The following is a 21,397-nucleotide window of genomic DNA, read 5'->3' as shown; positions in this document are numbered from 1 at the left end:
ACTAGATCCAAAAACCAAGGTGTCCTAATTAAACCCAGCTTGTCAATAATTGTATTAAACATAAATGGTCAACAGCACAATTTAAGTGCAAAGATGGTCAGATTTGATAAAAGAGCAAGAATCAACTCTATGCTATCTTCAAGAAACAAACTTTAAATATAAAGACACAGATAGGTTAAAAGTAAAAGGATGGAAAAAGGTGTACCATTCCAACATTATACGATACAGAGTAGCCATATTAGTGTTGAACAAAGTAGGCTTCAGAGCATGTAACAAGCATCATCACCATTAGCAGCCAAAGTTATATATCCATCCAGTTTAGCAAGGACAGAAATAAAAGATCGTATTGAATCCCTCCCACCCTTCCCGCCTGCATGAAACTCAAATCCCCGAAAAGAATCTGACCGCCATGCTGAATCACAACCCCACTCTTTGGGAAAGCAGGTCCAGATGATTGAGAGCCTCACAGAGTCACATGAACTTGAGAAGGGTAGTTTCCTAAAGAATAGATCCAAAGACACTGAAGAAAAGCAGCAGATGTGAAGCAATTACACTCCAATAAAGAGCTATTAAAAATAATAATAATTTAAAAAATGCTTAGGGACTGTCTACTTTCCTAACACATCACACAGGTATAAAGCATAGCAATACCATGGTCCTATCCAAAAACAGCTTGACAGTGGTAGAGGAGAATGAGAGGAGTTTTTAGGTGCTTATTAGTTCTGAAGACAATGCACACTAGTCTCTCCTTATCCATGGGGCATAGTTCCAAGACCCCCAGTGGATGCCTAAAACTGTGGATAATACCAAACCCTACATATCAGTATTATTTGTAATCTCAAAACCCTATACATACATATTCCCTTATACGTACATATTTGAGGCACGACAGCAAAACTAGCACAAATTTCTTCTTTCGTCTTCACAATTTCATGGATAGAAAATTCGTTCTTACCATTGATCTCAGCAATCTCATTATACGACTTTTTTTTTTTTTAACTAAGTCAAGAACTTTCACCTTTTTGTATAAAGGAAGCACTTTACAGCTTCACTTTGGCATATCCGAATTGCCAGCACCACTACTGTTGTGTTTTGGGGCCGTTATCAAGTACAATAAGGGTTACTTGAACACAAGCACTGTGATACCTCAACAGTCAATCAACACAGTTACTAAATGACTAACAGGTGGAATATACTGAACAAAGGGATGATTCACGTCCGGGGCAGGAAGGAGCAGGACTATCACACTACTTAGAATGGCACACAATTTAAAGCTTATAAATTGCTTATTTCTGGAATTTTCCAGTTAATATTTTGAAACCACCGTTGATTACAGGCAAATGAAACCATGGAAAGCAAAAACCTTGGATAACGAGGGACTACTGTATTGCCTTTTAACCAGAAAATGACTCTCCAAGAGAATGAATGAAGAAATAGTTTTCCCCCAGAATTTATCAGCATAAACTTAAAACTTTGAGAATCTCAGGAATGACAAAAAATGTTAACACTGAATCCAAGTTTTCAGTAAAGAAACAAAAGGTGATTTTACAGTCTCCTACGTTTTGTACTCCACTGGACTTACTCAAATATTCCTGTTATCCTTCAACATTTCCCAAAAAAATTTTCCTCCAAAACTATAATCAAAATCTTAACCCACCATGTATACTTGGGAACTCTCTACATCTGCTTCCAGATCATAAAACACCGGGAGACTTACAGAGAGCAGGTAAGATTTAGGTCAAGGTGGAGCATCTCAAATCACAGATTACTGGAACTGAAGGGGAATTTAGGAACTTTCTACTCCACCCTCTATCCCACAGGGACAGAGATAACCACAGCACTCATAGATGACCTTCAGGACAGGTTGGTTGATTTTGATACATACTGATTTAGCTTAACTGGCAAATGTCTTCATAATTATTTGAAAAGAAACTTATTTTTCATTTAGTACGTTTTACAATGTAACACACACACACACAGCCCACTAACACCACCCATCACCCCCCAAGAAAAGAGGCACAAATCCCCAATATTTCTCTAGGAGGGGATCTACCCATTATGGGCCTTCTTCAGTCTAAGGGTTGTAGAAGTTTGCCACCTACTGACCTTTCACTGAAGTACTTAGTCCTCCATGAAATGGAGATTGCTAACAGCAATGTCAGCAACATACACTGGGGCTGTAGCACTGTGCAACTATTTCCCAATAAAATGTGAAGGTTTTTTTTTTTTTCATTTTCTTAAAAAATAATCCAATAGGAAGGAGAATCAAAACTCAGAGAGCCCACTTGAATATTAAAGTGTTCATGTTTATCTGAAGGCCCTCTGCTGGCCATTCTCATTATATGTATTCTTTAATGTAAAAAGAAAAAAAGTGAAACTAATCACAAAAATTGGGGGACAGTGAAGATTTTTTCCAGCATGAAGCATTTCTTTTTATTGCTCACGCTCCTCACTGGAGTTTGAGACAGCTGCCAGGAATTCCTTATTACCCATTTCTGGAAAACAGGTCTAAAGATCTGACCCTGACCTTTTGTCTTGTTCTGAGCTGGCTTCAATTTTTCCATTATTCTTTGCAAAGTTCCTGTTATCTAGCTTTTGGCTTCTTTCCTGACTTAGTGTTTCAGAGGTGGTCCTAAAAATAGGCTATAATGGACATACCAAGTCTTTAAAATACTATCTAATTACTAATAGACTGAGAGCTCATAAAGGCAGACACATTACACCATCTTCAGTTACTACACAGTGATCCCCTGCAGGCCAGGCTGTGAACATGTCAGGACAAGACATATCACCCACCAAATTCTGAGGGCAGAGTCTGTCCCACTATTTATCCTCCCTTCCCCAATCCCATTTTTAATTTTTCCCCATCCCTGTTTCCTCTTAAGAATCTACTGGGCTTCTCTGCCATCTCTTTCCTTTACCCTGCATGCTAGGATCATCCTTGTCGATATTGGAAAATAAAATATGTATTTATTTGTTTAGGGGTAGGATGACCAGAGGATTTTTGAAATCCCTTATGGACATCTGATTCTGTGGTGATAAATCAATCCACTGCAGAGCTGATTTACAAAATATTAACACAGATATAAATGAGCTGAAAGTTTTTTTCGATAAATGAAAACTATTTAATAAGAATTGGCCTATAGGAACTACGACTTGTGAAGGGATATGATTATAACCATAATAAAACTGACCATTAGCAAAAGACCATGGAAATTCAAAAACTAGAAATAGAGAGACTATAACAGATACAGACTAGAAAAAGTATTACCAGAGCCAGACATCTTTGAATTTTGGGTGACAGTCACTGCCACAGTTTCTCAATCTAAATGCTATGACGTTAAGAGAAATCTTTGATAAGACATGGCTACATCAAACTCTGAGCAGAAACTGTTTCCGGTCAGAGATTTAAATTTAATCTAAGCTTTTAAATACTTTAAAATATTCCAGGGCTTCCCTGGTGGTGCAGTGGTTGAGAATCTGCCTGCTAATGCAGGGCACACGGGTTCCAGCCCTGGTTTGGGAGGATCCCACATGCCGCAGAGCAACTAGGCCCGTGAGCCACAACTACTGAGCCTGCGCGTCTGGAGCCTGTGCTCCGCAACAAGAGAGGCTGTGATAGTGAGAGGCCCGCGCACTGCGATGAAGAGTGGCCCCCGCTTGCCACAACTAGAGAAAGCCCTCGCACAGAAACGAAGACCCAACACAGCCATAAATAAATAAATAAACAAATACTTTTTTAAAAAAAAGATCTTAGAGTGGAAAGTTTAAAAAATATATATATATATATACACAGAGTGTTAGAATTAGAATGACACCATGTCGCAACCCCTAAGAAAATAATGGATATAAGCAGTAAACACCAACTGCTACTAAATCTAGGTGAAAAGCTGATGGAAATTTTGTAATCAGGTCAGGCTGACACCACTTGAACATAGTGATGAATCTTTTTGTTATTTTTTTAAAGTATGTATCAAGAACTGTGAAGGGTCTAAGATTTTATTCTATTTGCAAGCTAACAAATTAACCTGCCACAATTTCATGGAAGCTAATGGTTAATTTGGTCTGTCAACTTGACTGGGCCAGGGGACCATTAAACATTATTTCTGGGCGTGTCTGTGAGGGTATACCTGGATGAGATTAATATTTGAATCAGTAGACTAAGTAAAGCAGACTGGCCTCCCCAATGTTGCTGGGCCTCATCCAATCTATCAAAGGCCTGAATAAAATAAAAGGATTCTGTCTTTGAGCTGGGACATGAGTCTTCTCCTACCTTCAGACTTAGACCAAAACTTGTAGCACTATCAGCATATTTGCTTCTCAGGCCTTTGCACTTGGACTGGAACTTACATATTTTGTTCTCCTGGGTCTCTAGGCTGCTGACTACAGATCTTGGTGGATCTGGAGAACCCACACTAATACAGAAACCAAGGATAGTCTGTTACAGCAATCACAGTAGTCAGAGTTATCATTTTCACACTGGTTCCCCGAGCCTCAATTCTAACAGACTGACACAAAGAGGGTCAGATGACCCTTACATGTAGTGGACTGCATTAGAGGAAAGGAACTCCAAGCTTAGGGAATTCTAATATTTTATCCTATACAATCAGCTTGCTTGTCCTTTGCTCTAGCGGAAGATACTAGCTCTTTCTTCCAAGACTGTTCACCATACAAACATCCTTGAAAAGATGGTGCAGACAAAGGGCTGCCATCTGGCCTCGACGCCCTGACCCACTGCACTCACATACATTCACGCCTACTGCCCAGGCTCTGAGGAAAGAGGAATCACCCGAGTCAGGAGGTCTGGTTTCAGCTTCAGTTCTGGCTCTCACAAGATGAGAGACATTGGTCAATTCGAGCTTCTGGGTCATGAACTCAAGTGCTGCCATTGAGTTCTATGGGCCAAGGGGCCCTTGCCTCCTGTTAAGAGCACCTGGCTGAAATCTTGATGATGTTGGGAGGCATCAAAAGTAGCAGTTTAGATCTGGAAGTGATGAGCCCTACAGTAAACTTTTGAAGGCAGGTTGGTCCTTTCTCCTCGTGAAATCATCCAAATGGTCTTTTTTATTGTACAAATATAGAGAAAAGAACCTCTATGAAATATTTCCATTTGAGAAGAGGGTCTTTGCTTTAAATTTGCATGACCAAAACCTGGCAGCAGTACATTTATTCCCTCAGTAATATTTGACATTTGATAGATCACAAAAGAGGAGTAAAACCATTTAACAAAATATGTATCTCATGTAAATGATCAATAAAACCAGAAACTGGGCAGCAGCAAGACCCTTCACCCAGAATACAGGGAAACCATACTCTGGTCACCACTTATATCCTCGTTCTAAAAGACTACCTGCCTGTGAAAGATTCCTACCCTCAGGTGAAACAAACCAGTCAAATCACTCTCATTTTTCCCCCACAGCCAATTAAGCACAGAGACCTTAATTGTTTTAAAAATTGTCTTCACATTTATCACTGACCCTTATTTCTTTATTCTGCTTTAAGAATAAGTCTGCTAGTATGGAAACACCCAATAGACATGAATCCTACTGTTAGGCTTAAATTCGTCCAAGACAGTGTCTCTGTTTTCCTGAAGAGCATCCCTTGGAAAGGGAAAACAAAGTCAAAATACAAGAGGCTGGTCCATATAGTGTTTGCTGCATAAAGCGCCAGCTTTAAAGACAAAAGACAAGGGTCAAAACTCTTCATGGTCACTTACTAGCTGTGTGATTATGTGCATAATTCAGACACTCTCCCTTTCTTCATCTGTGGAACTGTGATAATAAATCATCTACCCACCAGGTGATTTATGATGATTGAATACAACATTCTTTGTGAAAGCACTCAGCATAAATGATTAAATAAGTGCTGATGGATAGTTTGCTTTCTTTCTGCTGAAGAGTATAATTTTTCCAGTCATCTCTCCTTGATCCATGAGGAAAACTGGAGAAAGGAAACAAACTTGAACCAGGGATTGTGCAGCACATGGACTCCGTCTGTCTCTAGTCCCTTCTCAGACTTAATTAATAAGAACGCCAGCCAGCCAAACCTGAAGGCCTGAAGGCCTGGCCTGTCGGGGTGGCATCCTAGAGGATAGCTCATTGCAACTCTGCCAGGCAGGCCAGAGCTCTGGCTTTGATGCCACCCCTTTCAGACACACGAGCACAGCCTTGACACACGAAAGTTGATGAACAAGTTGACACATTTGTCCTGTAATTGCAGGTGTTGGCAAGCCAGGTTTCAACACACTGATTTGCTTGTCGATTATGAAAGCTCTGATGGATACTAATGACAAGTTCAACCTCACATATGACCAGGAATGACTGACCACAACTTCTAAGCTAGAACTTTCCTAGACCGGAGTAAAAACATGCTAATCCAGTGTTTCTCAAGGTGTGGTTCCCTGAGCCACCGGCTCCAGAACCTGCTGGGGATCTCATTAAAATGCAGAAGTTCCCCAGAGCTACTGAATCAGAATCTCTGGGTGTGAACCCAGGGATCAGCACCAGCACCACAGAAGTTTGCATGCTTATTAAAGTTTTGTCACCAGTAAAGCCCGTAAACAATTCCCAGGGAATAAAAATACAATTTAGGTAATAAAATAAAGTCTAACCTTTTTTTTTCCCTTTGTGCTTCGTCCAGTTTCACTTGCTCATGGGGTGTCGCGTGTAGAGGCCTTGCACCCAGCACTAGGAACCAGAGTTCCTAGTGCGAAAAGGCAGCACCAACAGTTCAGTTGGAGGAACCTTGTACAGGGACACTGCGCCCAGCACTGTGGTCCGGAGCCTGAGCAGCACAGCTGCGTTCACCTGGGAAGAACCCCGCCTCCTCCCCGGTACTGATCCCTATAAATCAGCCCCACCCACAGCCTGCAGGGAGAGCACCTGCTCTAGAGCTCATACCTCTCCATTCTTTGATCAAAGAATAAAGCTTTCCTTTCCTTCCTAAACCGAAGAACTTGGTCTCATTCTACTGGTGCGAGTAACACCCAGTAGAAGAACCCTTTTTGGGGCCAGACACTGGAGGGTTAGTACCAGTTTGAGGACTGGTTAAACAAACTCAAAATTATCATTCAAACTACGAAGGCTTCAAGGGCTATACGTAATAGATAATACTTCAAACCAGAACAACGTTTAAATATATTGAAATGCTGAATTCCAAAGTATTTGGTGATGATTTTTTTTTTAAATGAGTGCAATGTGAGAAGCAAAAACTGATGGGAAATCAGATTTGGGGAATTGTACCTACATGAATCAAGCACATTGGTTGCGCTCAGATGGGCAGATCTGTCCACTATGCAATAAAATGACTTCAATGGTTTCAGCTGGGTGTTACATCAGTCTCTGATACTAAGAATAGCACAGTAGATAATCACTTGACAACTCAATCACTAGCTGTGATAATTGAATATGAACCTTCACTTTGGGTTTTTACATGTCTGTTTTGAACTTAGAATTGAATTCAAGTAAGAAAAACACTTTACGTTACACTGAGTAGTAGAACTTCCACTTCAGGCTTTATTAAAGAAAAAAATATACCATCTCTTCCCCTTCCATTTCCCTTACTCCAGACCAAGAATTTAGCTAATGTAGCTGCTAGCATGGTAAATGGGGCTGGGGCCAGAGAGGCAGCCTTGTGGTTAGGATATTGATTACACTCAGGAGAATTAACCAACTAAGTAAATATATTGAGGCTAATGAGACCCAGGTGTTTCAGTGCTGAAGGGAGTTACAAATAGGTAAAAGAAGCAAGGATAAACCCTGTGGTATTGGATTGGAATTAGAGGGGTCAATGTGAATTCATGGTTTTTTAACATAGAGAGATGATAGATAGATAGATAGATAATTGATAGATGATAAATAGATGTAGGTGCATGCGTGTATATATATGAACGTGTGTATGTACATACATATTTCCTAGTCTGTTAAGAACTAAAAGCAATGACACCCAATACCAATGAGCACTAAGATCACGGTTTCTAAATCACATTCTCCCCTAAAGGAATGAGGACTCTTTAAAGAAATGACTAAGTCCAGGGCTGTGGCAGAGGAATGGCAGATGAGCCTAGAACATTGTTGTGCCAGAAAGTAAGGAAGAGCTCCAAAAATGATGGGAACATGTCAAAAGGACGTAGGAACAAGCTTGAGGGGTCTAATAAATAATAATAGTAACAGGTAAGAACACATTGAATAAAATAGAAGTCTGCAAGTCCATATTTATATAAATAAATGAATGAATATATAAATTAATGAGGGGAAATGAAAAGCTCTACCTTATAAGAAAATTGCAAATAATAAATATAAAGGAAACAATGAAATTAGAAAATCACCATTTGGCAAATGTCATGGTACTAACTGATTTAATCATGGATTATCAATGGATGCTAAAAGTAATAGGTGAAAATTTGATGAGAAGCATGATATTTACATGTCTCAAAGCACCTCTCCATAAAATACTTATTCAATGCTTATTAATAAATAAGTACATAATAGTTACTAACTTTATAATAGACTAACCAGACAGATACCATCTTAACCCAGTGATAAAAATGAACATCAATAGTAATAGGACAAATAAATATCATGTGCCCCCTTATATTATACACTGAGAAGAACACATCACTTCTGTAGTATTCCTGCCAGAAATGTGTAATCTGAATCTAATCATGAGGAAATGCCAGACAAAACCAAATTAAGGAACATTTTACAGAGTAAATTTTAAAAACTGTCAATGTTATAAAAGTTATGGAAGGACTGGGGAACTCTTCTAGACTGAGGGAGACTAAAATAAAGGACAACTAACTGTAACACGTGATCTTAGACCAGATCCCAGACTTACAAAGGATATTTGGGGGTCATTATTGGATAACTGGCAAATGTTTAGCTAAGTCTATGGATTAGATGACAGTATTGTTCAACATTAATCTCTTGCTGCTATATAAGAAAGAGTCTATTTTTAGGGAATACACATTTAAACATTAAGGGACAATGGAATGTCATGTCTATAGCCCACAAATGGTTTAGAAAAAATTAATAAAAATATATAGAGAGAAGGAATAATAAAGGAAAAGTGGTAAAATGTTAATGTAGGGGAGAAAAAAAATTGTCCTCTATTTGCTTATGTTCCTCCCTGAGGCCTGCAAATTAAACTGACAAAAGACAGCTTAACAGGAGAAAAAGGTTTATTCATGTACACAGGGGGCCCAGCAGAAGAAGTAGCTGGCTTATTAAATGGTTTACGTTAAAGGTTTATAATCCTAACTTAGGGGAAAAGGAGAGGGGAGAAAAGGCTTTTCTGGGCAAAATAAATAGGTTTCTTTAGGAAAGACAAATGGGTTTTTAGGAGACCAATCAAGAGATAAGAAAGTTAGTGATAATGTTTGTCTGTACAGGTATGAGTGGTCTTTCTGTCTCCTTCAGGGCCATAAAACTCCTCTGGAGAAGAAATTTGGGATAGATTTTATTCACATTCTTCCGTCTGGGAGTAAATCCACTCCAAATAAGGAATTTATGGCAGCCTCATTTCCCAGACATTGCTGCTTTTAGCAAGACATGGGAAGCTCCAAGAATACTTCTTTCTGCATCTGTTGATTCTCAAATATCTTGAGCTTAAAATAATCTTTATACCAAATCTGGGGTTCTGAGTGAGTCCTTACATTAACAAGTGGGAAATCTTGATGAAAGATATATAGGCGTTCCTTGTACTCTTTTTTGCAAATTTTCTATAAATTTGAAATTATTTCAAAACAAAAAGTTTCAAAGGTATGTACACCCCATCCTCACAAATTGGAAATTTAATTTTAAAAATATTGCCAGCTCATTGGTTTATTAAAGAAGTTGCAACTCTGAAGGATGGATTGAATGTAAAAGGAAAGATTTAATTTCCATGAATAAGTGAGTAGTAAGCATCTATCCTTGAGGACGAGGGCCGTGTAGGGAACATTAGTAACTTAATCCAGGTAGAACAGGGTATTTAGAGGATCCTCAGCTCTTCAGTAAGAAATGCAGCCCTGTCAGACAACATATCTCAGGCTGAGTGTAGGATAACCACTCAACAGAGGGCTCTGCTGACAGCTTTCTGGGCTATAACCTATTGCAAAGATGACCTTGTGTCCACAGTTTGATTTTCTTCCCTAAATTCTTAAGAAAGTAACATAATGTTCAGATCTTCAAAGTTAAAATAAAAGATCTTTCAAAAATGAACTTATAAGGACTTCCCTGGTGGTGCAGTGGTTAAGAATCTGCCTGCCAATGCAGGGGACACGGGTTCAAGCCCTGGTCCAGGAAGATCTCACATGCCGCAGAGCGGCTAAACCCATGCGCCACAACTACTGAGCCTGCGCTCTAGAGCCCGTGAGCCACAACTACTGTGCCCTAGCACCACAACTGCTGAAGCCCGCGTGCCTAGAGCCCATGCTCTGCAACAAGAGAAGCCACTGAAATGAGAAGCCCGCGCACCACAACGAAGAGTAGCCCCCGCCCACCACAACTAGAGAAAGCCCGCGCGCAGCAATGAAGACCCAATGCAGCCAAAAATAAATAAATAAATAAATAAATAAATTTATTTTTTTTAAAAAAGAACTTATCTACGAAACAGAAACAGACTCATAGACAGAGAGAAGAGACCTGTGGTTGCCAAGGGAGAGGGGTGGGTGGGGGAGGGGTGGACTGGGAGTTTGGGATTAGCAGATGCAAACAGTATATATAGGATGGATAAACAACAAGGTCCTACCATGTAGCACAGGGAACTATATTCAGTACTCTGTGATAAATCATAATGGAAAAGAATATGAAAAAGAATGTATATATATGTATAACTAAATCACTTTGCTGTACAGCAGGAATTAGCACAACATTGTAAATCAACTGTACTTCAGTAAAATAAATTTAAAATAATGATCATAATAAAAAATAAAAGGTCCTTGTTTTTCTGTTTTGCAAAATGAAAGTTCTGATATTTTCCAAATAATAATAATATAAGCAACTCACATGTATTAAGGACTTACTTGGGGTCAGAACCTCTCCTCAGTGCGTTATGTGCATTGCTTTATTTACTCATCTCCATTTCCCTATGAAGTATGAACCACTATTGTTCTCTTTATTTTACAAATAAGGAAACAAGATGCTCTGAGCGATTCAAGTCTCCAGGATCACCAAGATCTTAAGTGGCTGTATCAGAGTTTGAACCCAGGCTTTCTAATATCAAAGTCCAGGTAATTAACCACTATATAGGATGCTATGCTATTCCTCATCATTCTGTGTTTCCCTCTAGACTCCAGCTTATGGTAATAACTTAGGGTCCAATCATGTAACAGATATACCATCTCAGCCAAAAAAAAAAAAAAAAATCCTGAGGGACATAAGGAACAGACGTGTGGTTGCCAAGGGAGAGGGGGGTGGGGAAGGGATGGACTGAGAGTTTGGGGTTAGTAGATGCAAACTATTACATATGGAATGGATAGACAACAAGGTCCTACTGTATAGCACAGGGAACTATATTCAATGTCCTGGGATAAACCATAATGGAAAGGAATATGAAAAACAATGTGTATATATATATAGCTAGCTAGCTAGCTAGATAGCTAGATAGATAGATAAATAACTGAGTCACTTTGCTGTAATAGCAGAAATTAACACAACTTTGTAAATCAACTATACTTCAATTAAAAAAAAAAATCCTGAGCCTTCCCTAGTGGCGCAGTGGTTGAGAATCTGCCTGCCAATGCAGGGCACACGGGTTCGAGCCCTGGTCTGGGAAGATCGCACATGCCGCGGAGCAACTAGGCCCGTGAGCCACAATTACTGAGCCTGCGCGTCTGGAGCCTGTGCTCTGCAACAAGAGAGGCCGCGATAGTGAGAGGCCCGCGCACCGCGATGAAGAGTGGCCCCCACTTGCCACAACTAGAGAAAGGCCTCGCACAGAAACGAAGACCCAACACAGCCAAAAATAAATAAATTAATTAATTAACAAAAGAAAAAAAAAAATCCTGAGGTGCCCAAAAGGAAACCACGTTAAGGTAACCATCTCAATATAAACCCAAGAAAAAGGGGAACTGCTCTGCAAATAAGAGCTACCCTAGGTCATAGTTGACTCACATTATACTGCTTAATGCCTTTGGTGCCTCACTGCTGTAGCAAACTGATAAGCGTTCAGCTCTCTTTTGCTGCTTTGGTTAAAGGTCAGGAGGGAGAGGTTGTTTGGAAAAGATACTGAAAAATACCCATCTCCAGCTTTAATTAATTTTTCTTTATTTATTTAATTAATTTCTCTTTTCAAGGGACTCGACTCAGTCCCTCGACTCTCTCTCACACACAATTGACTGTTAAGTATGTCAAACAGCTGCTCCTACACAGTAGCTACTAAAATAAAATGGGAGCATCGAAGAGCCAGGACCAAACTAGAAGAAAATCATCATCCCCAACTCTTAATTCAGTCTAGGAACGCTCAAACTCTTTTCAAACTCTTTTCTGCTTCAGTACACAAGGGATGATAGTCAAATGTGTGACACACCCCCTTGCACATTTCCTGCAGGATCAACTGAAACCCTACTCAATTCTCTTTCATTCAACTCCGTAATGACCTATATAGGAAAAGAATCTAAAAAAAGAATGGATATATGTATGTGTATATGTATAACAGATTCACTTTGCTGTACACCTGAAACAACCACAACATTGTAAATCAACTATAATCCAAAAAAATTTTTTTAAAAAAGAAAAGGTATCAGAATCAAGTGAGCTCAAGTGACATTATTATAAGAAAGCCATCGATTCTAATTTATGAAAAAGAATACCTTTTGTAAACTTTTAAGTGCCAACTATTATTGGTAATAAGTCACAAATAGCTACGGATATGATACATATTATTATTAATATGATACATATTATTATACGTATTCTAGGTTAAATTCGATTGTTGCTTCTTCTAGGACTATTGCATTTTTCCCCTCTTTTGCAAATTATTTTATTTTATCTAGATCCCTACCATAGCAGATCAGAAAGAAGGATGGCAGAAGCAGAGAAGTCTGTTAGAAATTGCTCCAGCCCAAGAATTGGTACTGATCAAGTCTGGACTTCTCCATCATCAGCTGGGAGATAGGGGTGGTGAGGACTGGGATGTGGAGAGCAGGGCTTGAAATCTCTCTCCCTCTCTCTCTCTCTCTCTCTCTCTCTCTCTCTCTCTCTCACACACACACAGAGACACAGCTTTACTGAGGTAAAACTGACAAATAAAATTGTGTATATTTAAGTTGTACAACTTGACATTTTGATATACACATACATTGTGAAATGAACAGTGCAAGATATTTAACAGCTCCATCACCTCATATAGTTACTATTTTCTTTTCTTTCTTTTTTTTTGTGTGTGTGTATGGTGAGCACTTAAGATCTACCCTCTTAGCAAACTTCAAGTCTACAATACAGTATTGTTAACTACAGTCACTTTGCTGTATGTTATTTCTCCAGAACTCATTCATCTTGCACAGCTGAAACTTTGTACCCCTTGACTAGTATCTTCTCATTCCCCACCTCCACCCCCAGCCTCTGGCAACCACCATTCTTCTCTCTGCTTTTATGAGTTTGACTATTTTAGTTTCCACATATAAGTGAGATCATGCAGTATTTGTCTCGCTATGTCATTCCCACGTACAGGACTCCTCTGGTTGTAGAACGCTATCATCCAGGCCCTGGTGGCCTGACTTTGGTAGGCACATTTGACTCAAAGTTGACAGGATAGGGTCAAGGCCCAAAAGGATCAGAGAGTGGGTTCCTCAGACCAGATGGCAGCCACTACTTGTGTATTCTTATATCAACATTTGGGTTCTGCGGGACTTCCCTGGTGGTCCAGTGGGTACGACTCCGTGCTCCCAATGCAGGGGGCCGGGGTTCAATCCTTGGTCGGGGAACTAGGTGCCGCATGCATGCCACAACGAAGATCCCGCGTGCTGCAACTAAGACCTAGTGCAGCCAAAATAAATAAATAAATAAATATTTTAAAACAATATTTCGTTTATACCCTTGTATTCCCAGAACCCAGAGAGCTGGACAGGTTGATGGCACAAGTGCCACCTCCAAGGTCTGCCCTTAGTGCCCCTGTGTGAAATAGGCTCTGAATACTTTAGCGTTAAATAATAGTAGTAGTAGTAGTAGTAGTAGCAGTAAATTTAAGTACATCATGTCACAGCATGTGCTATTTAATAATCACAAGTATATGAAGTAACTTTTATTATTCCTATTTTCCAGATGAGAAAATTGAGGGGAATTCCCTCAATTCCCAGGGGGAATTTAGGCACTGGGATGGCCCTTCAGAACTGGGGCGAGGCAGCTGGGCCTTTACATGCCCACAAGAACTAGGCTTTGAATACAGACTGTTCGGGAAAGGGGTGTAACACGGGAAAAAGCAGCTCTTTTTGGTTGAGGTACTTCCTGAAGGGGACTGACGGCTGAGGACAGTCTGCCAGCAGCACTCCCAGCCCTGGGAGAGAGTGAGGTCTTCATTCCTGAAGGGCGACATGATTATTTCAGAGGGATCTTTGTTTTTGCTACCTCCCCCCAACACACACACACATAAAATCCACGGCACTCACCAATGCCTTTTAGATTTTTTTTTAAGAGAAGGAACAGAGAGATGCTACAAAAGACTGATTATGAACTGAAAAGAGAGAATTAGACTGCTGAAAAGATCCAGCCACATTTGCATTACTTGTATTGCCCAGTTTTTTTGTTTGTTTTTGGCCATGCCCCACGGCTTGCAGGATCTCAGTTCCCAGAGCAGGAACTGAACCTGGGCCACATCAGTGAAAGCCAGGGATCCTAACCATAGGCCACCAGGGAACTCCTTTATGGCCCAGTTTTAAACTGCTTACAAAGAGGACTCCTCCCTTGCTGCCTAATTAATCTGTCAAAATTTGCCTTCCATAACTCTGACTCACCATACATCTGAATGCTTATTTGTTTCCAAGCTTCTCATTCAAATTTGGGGACTGCTGTCTGCTCCAAGAATACAGATAACTCCAGAGCCCGGCAGGCTTTCAATTAGCACTTTGTTTTCCCTTCCCTAGACTTCTTCTGTCTTAGACCTCACAGGCTATTTGATGCTAAAGGAGTGGAGGTAGGTTTTCTTCCACAGTGTCAGGTGCAGTGTCTGGCACATAGTAGGTGCTCAATAAAGATTGGTCAGATGACTAAATGGTGTGTTCTAGTTGGAAACTTAAAACATTTCTTCTAATGCTAGAAGACCTCTCACCACTCCCTCCGTGTCTGTGTCACATGGTTTCCCACAGGCTACACAAGGCATAGATCCATTTTCCAGGAGCTATGCTCTCAGACTTGGGACCAAAAGGATTAAGATTACCTCCCAGGCAGCCCTCTACCCAGGTATCCAAGTACATAAACTAGTAGTTATTTTAGTTAAACCCCTGAGATTTGAAACAAACAAAAAAAAAAGTGAGGCTCACACATAGCAAAGTAACCATTCAAAAGAGAATTCAGTAATTTGCAATTAAGTCCAAAAAATGGTTGACTCACACATACACACAAGTCAACCATTTTTCCTTGGTAAAGGCAAACTAAATTTAGCCAAAAAAGCTACCTGTTTTTCAAAGTAGATGTAATGGTTTTTGCTGACATTGAACTTGGAAAAAATCATATCCTTATAATATTTTTAAAAATTTTTGTAAAAACAAAATCATTCTGGATTAAGACTCAGAAGCTTCTATTTCAATCCACAAAATCTCTGCTGATATTCTTTCCCCTTCTTTTGTCTGTTTAAATAAGCAGACTCTTGGCCTTAGCTGGATCCCCTTTGCCTCTGTCTGTTTTTCTATGTATAAAAATGACCCTGTTTCCTGGCCTTGATTCTCCTTGCTGTCAGTAGGCTGCTTTTACCGAAAAGGTGTGTTCATGTTCTTGGCTTTACCAGTAAATTGATTTTATAGCTGAATTGGCAAGGTTCTGTGGGTGGGGAAGCCAGAAGTGGCATATCAGGTGGTCAAGGAATGTGAAAATTTAGGTTACAGATTAGAAAAATTTCAAAATGTACACTGCACCTTTTAAAAGCACTGCTGGTTGTAAAGCACTGAAGTTATTCCTCATAACTGGGAGTATGTATAAATAACATTAAAACAATATAAGTGTCCAACCACATTAGGTTAATAAAAAATGGTTTCATTTGGATAAAATATATGAATTAGACATCTCAATTTCCATAAAATTTTCTTGTTCAGATTCCTAGGTCTAATTTACAATTCAGGGTTAATTGTATTTGGATTTATGTGTCTGCGCAATTAAATGTTTGACATGATAAAAAAAAAATCTCCTTTATATTCACAACAAATACAGTAGGACTTTGCTTCTTTTTGAAAAATGCAGGAAAATAATACAGAAAGAAAAATATTTACAAACTTACTGATTCTCCAGAGTTTTTGCCTTGTTAACATCTCTGGCACCATAAAAAGTAATATAGCGACCATCTCTGTATATCACAAAGAGCTTCGGGTAGGTCTGTGAGCCCCAAGAGAGCCATTTACCTGGCTTTGTCTTTTTAGTGCCTTGCACAGATGCCTGGCCCAGAGCAGGTTCTCAGTAATTGTTTAATGGCTAACTGAATAGAGCTATTGCCTCATGGCAAAAAATAACCACTTATGACCTTATGATGTCAAGGTTAAGAACATTAGCAGAGGATGTATACTTTCATGAAAATGTAGGGAAGGAGGGAGAAAGGAAGGGAAGGAAATGCATAGAGATTGTGTGCCAGTTAACACCTTTGATAACTGATGATTTTAAGCCTGAAAACTTTCTGTTGTGCACCTTAAAAAGCATTCTGCATCAATTAATGCATTTATGTAATAAGCACTTATGTTATGCCTAATATGCTCTAGGTACTATTCTAGGCAGTGAATAAATACAGCCATGAACAAATTCCCTACTGTTACGGAATTACACTCCAGTGGAACCCACATCACTATCTTAAAAGGCAAGTATTTATAACCCCATTTTTATGAGTAGAAATAGTATGATTGACCTTCCTGACCTGTCCAGTGTTTCAAGAGGCATGGATTTTGCATATTAGCATCCTACTCTATTTGAAGGCAGCTTTACAGACCAACCTAATTATTTAACATTGTATCACCAGCAGCTGATACTCTAATTAAAACAAGTTTTTACCACCAGGAAAAGGGTCTATGTATATGTATAAATGTATATACATTTGTACATATACACACACATTATATACATACACATACACATATATATATACATATATACACAAAAATAATTTCCTAATGTTTGTGTTTTTGTAGGCTTAGCACTATATAGAGAATACTAATATGACCTGATTTTTTAGTGTTTTTAAGTATTTCTGCATATTTTAATTAGACTTCAAACTTGATTAATAATCAGGATAGGTTTTTTTTTCTATGAACTCCTTTCCCTTAGAAAAGAAATTTGACAGAGTAAAAGTTTACTGGAAATACGGCAAGAGTTGCATGCTGGAGCATAATATTTAGAAAATTTTAAACATAAATGAATTATATAAATAAGAGGATTCAGTTCAACTTTCATAGGGGAATGTATTTTAAAAGTTCATTTTTAAAGAAGAAATCATTTTCAGTCAGTCACCTTAAATATATTATATACCTAATTATTAGAAACCAATTAGATGTTAAGAAAACTACTTAATCCTAAATCCTTTCATGGATTTTACAAATTAGACCTATTAAACATTTTAAGAGAGTGTTTAAATTTTATGCTGAATCAAACAGCTGAATTTAAATAATTTAGTAGGAGTCATTAAAGTTTTAATTTTATCCAACAGAATTAAACATATTGGACTCTATCCTCTTTGGGTTTCATCAAGCACGGAGTGTGATGGGAAGAAAGCCAGATCTAGGAGACTCAGGCCTGGGTTGAGGTCTTATCACTGCTTTGGGACCTTAGAGGTGTCATTTAAGCACTTTGAGTATTAATCTTTCCATCTCCAAAGATCTTTCTAAAGATTGAGTAAAAGTAGGTGAAACTGCTTTGAAAACTGTAAGAAGGCAAGCTCACTGCATGCTATTTATTATCATTACTCTACTGCCTTCCTGGCAATGAAGAAAGAACATTAATCATACGTCTCTCCAACCCAAGCTGAGGGGATCACATCCCAATAATGGCAAGCATCCCACAATCAAGCCAGAATACAGTGATCCTCTACTCAGTAGGCTGGGCAAAGATGTCCAGGTGTTCTTCTTTATCTGTAGTCAGGTGCAAAATTGGACCCCCTAGTATGAGAACCACAATTCCGTAGCTCATATTCTATATCAAACCATCTCCTGATTTTATGCATTAATGGCAACCCTAGTCAAGCCATGTGGTTTAAGGTTTCTTTATAAATTCGGATAATGGCTGTGATAAATTTATCCTGAATTATTTCTCTATTAATTCCTTTTTGAACACAACATTGGGGTGTTAGAATATAGGGTTGTGCTTACCCTTCCCCATCTTGTTTTCTTCCAACAGGAAAAAACAAAACAAAACTGTCTTCACTTGCTTAACGATCTCTATTAAAACTTTGTGCCTATGTTAGCACCTATTTTTTTCTTTCTTGCTTGCCCAATGATCTTTCTTCCTATGCTTTGCTGATTACATTTCAAAAACCCAACCCTTTCTAAAAGTCATTCCTTTGTTGCTGTTGGCAATTGCACATTTATCTACTCCATTTTTCCCCCAATAAACATTTGTGTCTTATTATGCTCATAGAAAAACACTAGGTATTTGGGATATGCAAGACACAGCCCCCTACTTTCAAACTTATCTCTACTTTCCACTAATTTTCTTTCCTATAATCATTTGTCTGTACCTCCAAACTTGTCTAAGGTGTCTACTGTCCTTGTAACAGATATCTTTCCTCTTTGAAAGAGTAACCTCCTATGTATTCTTTATATTTACTTCTTATGCATCTCCATACTGCTACTAAAAACAATTCCCTAGAAATTGGAGTTTTAATATTGGTTATATGATTAACAATTTGTGTGTCTGTGTGTATTTGTAATGATATTGTGGTTTTGTTTTTAAAAACAAGACCTTACCATTTAAGTACTGAAATATTTATATATAAGATATAATCTCTAGGATTTGTTTTGAAAAAAAACTATGAGAAGGGGAAATGGAAAATGGATGGAACCAGACTGGCCATGGGTGTTGGGCCTGGTTAATAAGTACACGAAGAGATCATTACACTCTTCGGTCTCCCTGTTTTAATATTCTCCACAATAAAAAGGTGAAAAGTTTTTCTGTTCACTTGCTACAGTCTGGGCTACTCTCATAAGATCTAATATTTAGATGACTTTTACCACTTAAATGGTGCTACAAAATCCAATACCGAAATACAAAATTACTATATACTACTATGGTATATGTATTAATAATAGCTATCATTTATTATTTACTATATACTAGGCTACTAGGTACTGTTAAGGTGAATTTACATACATTATCTCATTTATTCTTCACACTAAGCTTATCAAGTAGTTATCACTAAAGGTTCACAGAGGTTAAGAAACTTGCTCAGTATCATCTGATGGAAATAAACACCTTGAATGCTCATTATCAGCTCCAAATATGAAGAAAATAATTATTCTCACAATAACTCAAACACAATGCTTACATCCATATTGGTGTACTTCATTTCATATTATCATAAGCTATCAAGTAGACTTGGCCAAAGACAAGGTTGAAATCAATTTACATTTACCTAGTTAAGTCAATACTTGGTGGACTTACAAATTTTATTTTATTAGCATTCACAATAAAATCAAATATAATGCTAGCTGACTGTTGAGTCACTGTTTACAGCCATGATTGTAGGGAGGGAGGTAGCAAAGTTTAAGGCAGCAGGTTTAGCTTTAAGGCAGCAACTTCAGCTCCCTTAAAATGATCAATAAACATGTACAATCACAGGATATCTGGCCCTACAGATGTTAGTGATCAATCGCCTATATGTTAGGGCATTGAACCCTGAGCCGTTCACAAACATACATAAAATTTAGCAATGACTTTATATCTTGCATCAGCTTCGAAAAGTTTCATACAATTGTGGATTTTAAAGCAGCACAGTTCCTTAAAATTGCCAATATGTTTCCTACAGAACTAGTGCATTCCTAAAAACACACGTATTTTTACAAATTTTTACTACTGGCTTTAACTAAAAAATTGAAGATGTTTTCCTTTGGAAAATATTTAAATCTTAGGAAATAAAGCTTCTTAAGAACGCCTATCTAAGGGGCAAAAAATTTTTTTCAGTTCGTGCAACCTGCTGACTTTTTTTAAAAGGGTTAATTTCTTTGGCATGAAAGGAAAACATAGGAGACATACAAATCTTTGCAGTTATAAATGAACAAATGAGGATACACGCATCCTGGAACACAGATCTCGCTAAATAAGAATATGTTTACTAAAAAAACAAACAAACGAAAAACCAAAAAAAAAACCAAAAAGGAAAACCTCAGTCAAGGGGGCCAGAAAAGGCTGTTTTTAAGAAATTTCAAATAGATTCACTGTGTAACAAATTCAGTCACAAATGTCTTTATACAATTTCTTTAAATGCCATGTCCTTTCTCTAGCATATGGTAAATTATTTTATTTACAAAAACATACATACAGATTCTCAGGAAATTGAGGTATTAAAAAATTGAGATATATTCATACAGCAAAGAGGTAGTCATAAAAATCCATCATCAACTAAAAATGAGCTTATTTCTTAGCAATATAAAAACCTTACATTTTTAATCCCTGCATTGTTTACATTTTTTTAAGTAGTAGAAGGTAGATTTCGGCACTTTGGTGATCTTTATTATTCCTAGGTCTTTTTCACATGGATTAAACACTGATTCCTATCAACAGAACGTGGGCCTTGAGCTCTTTCCCCAGCAGTGTTAACTGGCTATACCAAGCCTGGCACTCCCTTTTGCCAGGTGTTTCCCATCTCCACGCCTGCTCTTTTGATGAATTATACTTACTAGATGTCCAGCTAGACTCAAGATTGACACACCGTGGCCAGAGAACACAGGAAAATTAATCTGGTTCTCTCAGAAACAAAAACACTTGCCCTTGTATCAACATACATAATCTTCTAGAATTTAGAAAAAAAAAGAAAGTGTAAACATGATACACCTCCATGTTTCAGTTTGACCACTCATAAAACGAGAAATGACCAATCTCATTTACAGGTAAAATTATTTCAAATTCATTTAAAATGAGAAGTTATTAGGCTTAATGATGTAAAATATTTTAATGCTAAAAAGATATGAGTCTCATCAGAAACCAATTTTTGGCACTTGAATCTCGGCACCTCTGCAACCCAGAGAACTACCAAATAATAAAAACTGAAAGGGTTGCTTTTCTCAGAATGGCTAACT

The 21,397-nt window shown here is 38.2% G+C and overlaps 1 protein-coding gene across 1 annotated transcript in view; it reads left to right on the top strand.

Moving 5' to 3' along the window:
- The window catches only part of CCDC198 (coiled-coil domain containing 198), a 53,033-nt gene extending 46,194 nt beyond the window's left edge, over positions 1–6,839 (top strand). Inside the window, exon 6 of the mRNA XM_057542699.1 lies at positions 6,640–6,839. Within this exon, the coding sequence (XP_057398682.1) occupies positions 6,640–6,839 (200 nt within the window). The remainder of the gene's footprint in view (positions 1–6,639) is intronic.
- The last annotated feature ends 14,558 nt before the right edge of the window (positions 6,840–21,397 follow it).

This window comes from Balaenoptera acutorostrata, chromosome 3 (assembly GCF_949987535.1).
Source record: "Balaenoptera acutorostrata chromosome 3, mBalAcu1.1, whole genome shotgun sequence".
NCBI classification, from domain to species: domain Eukaryota; kingdom Metazoa; phylum Chordata; class Mammalia; order Artiodactyla; family Balaenopteridae; genus Balaenoptera; species Balaenoptera acutorostrata.
The sequence above is the reverse complement of the archived record's forward strand: the minus strand, read 5'-3'. Positions and strand labels throughout refer to the sequence as shown.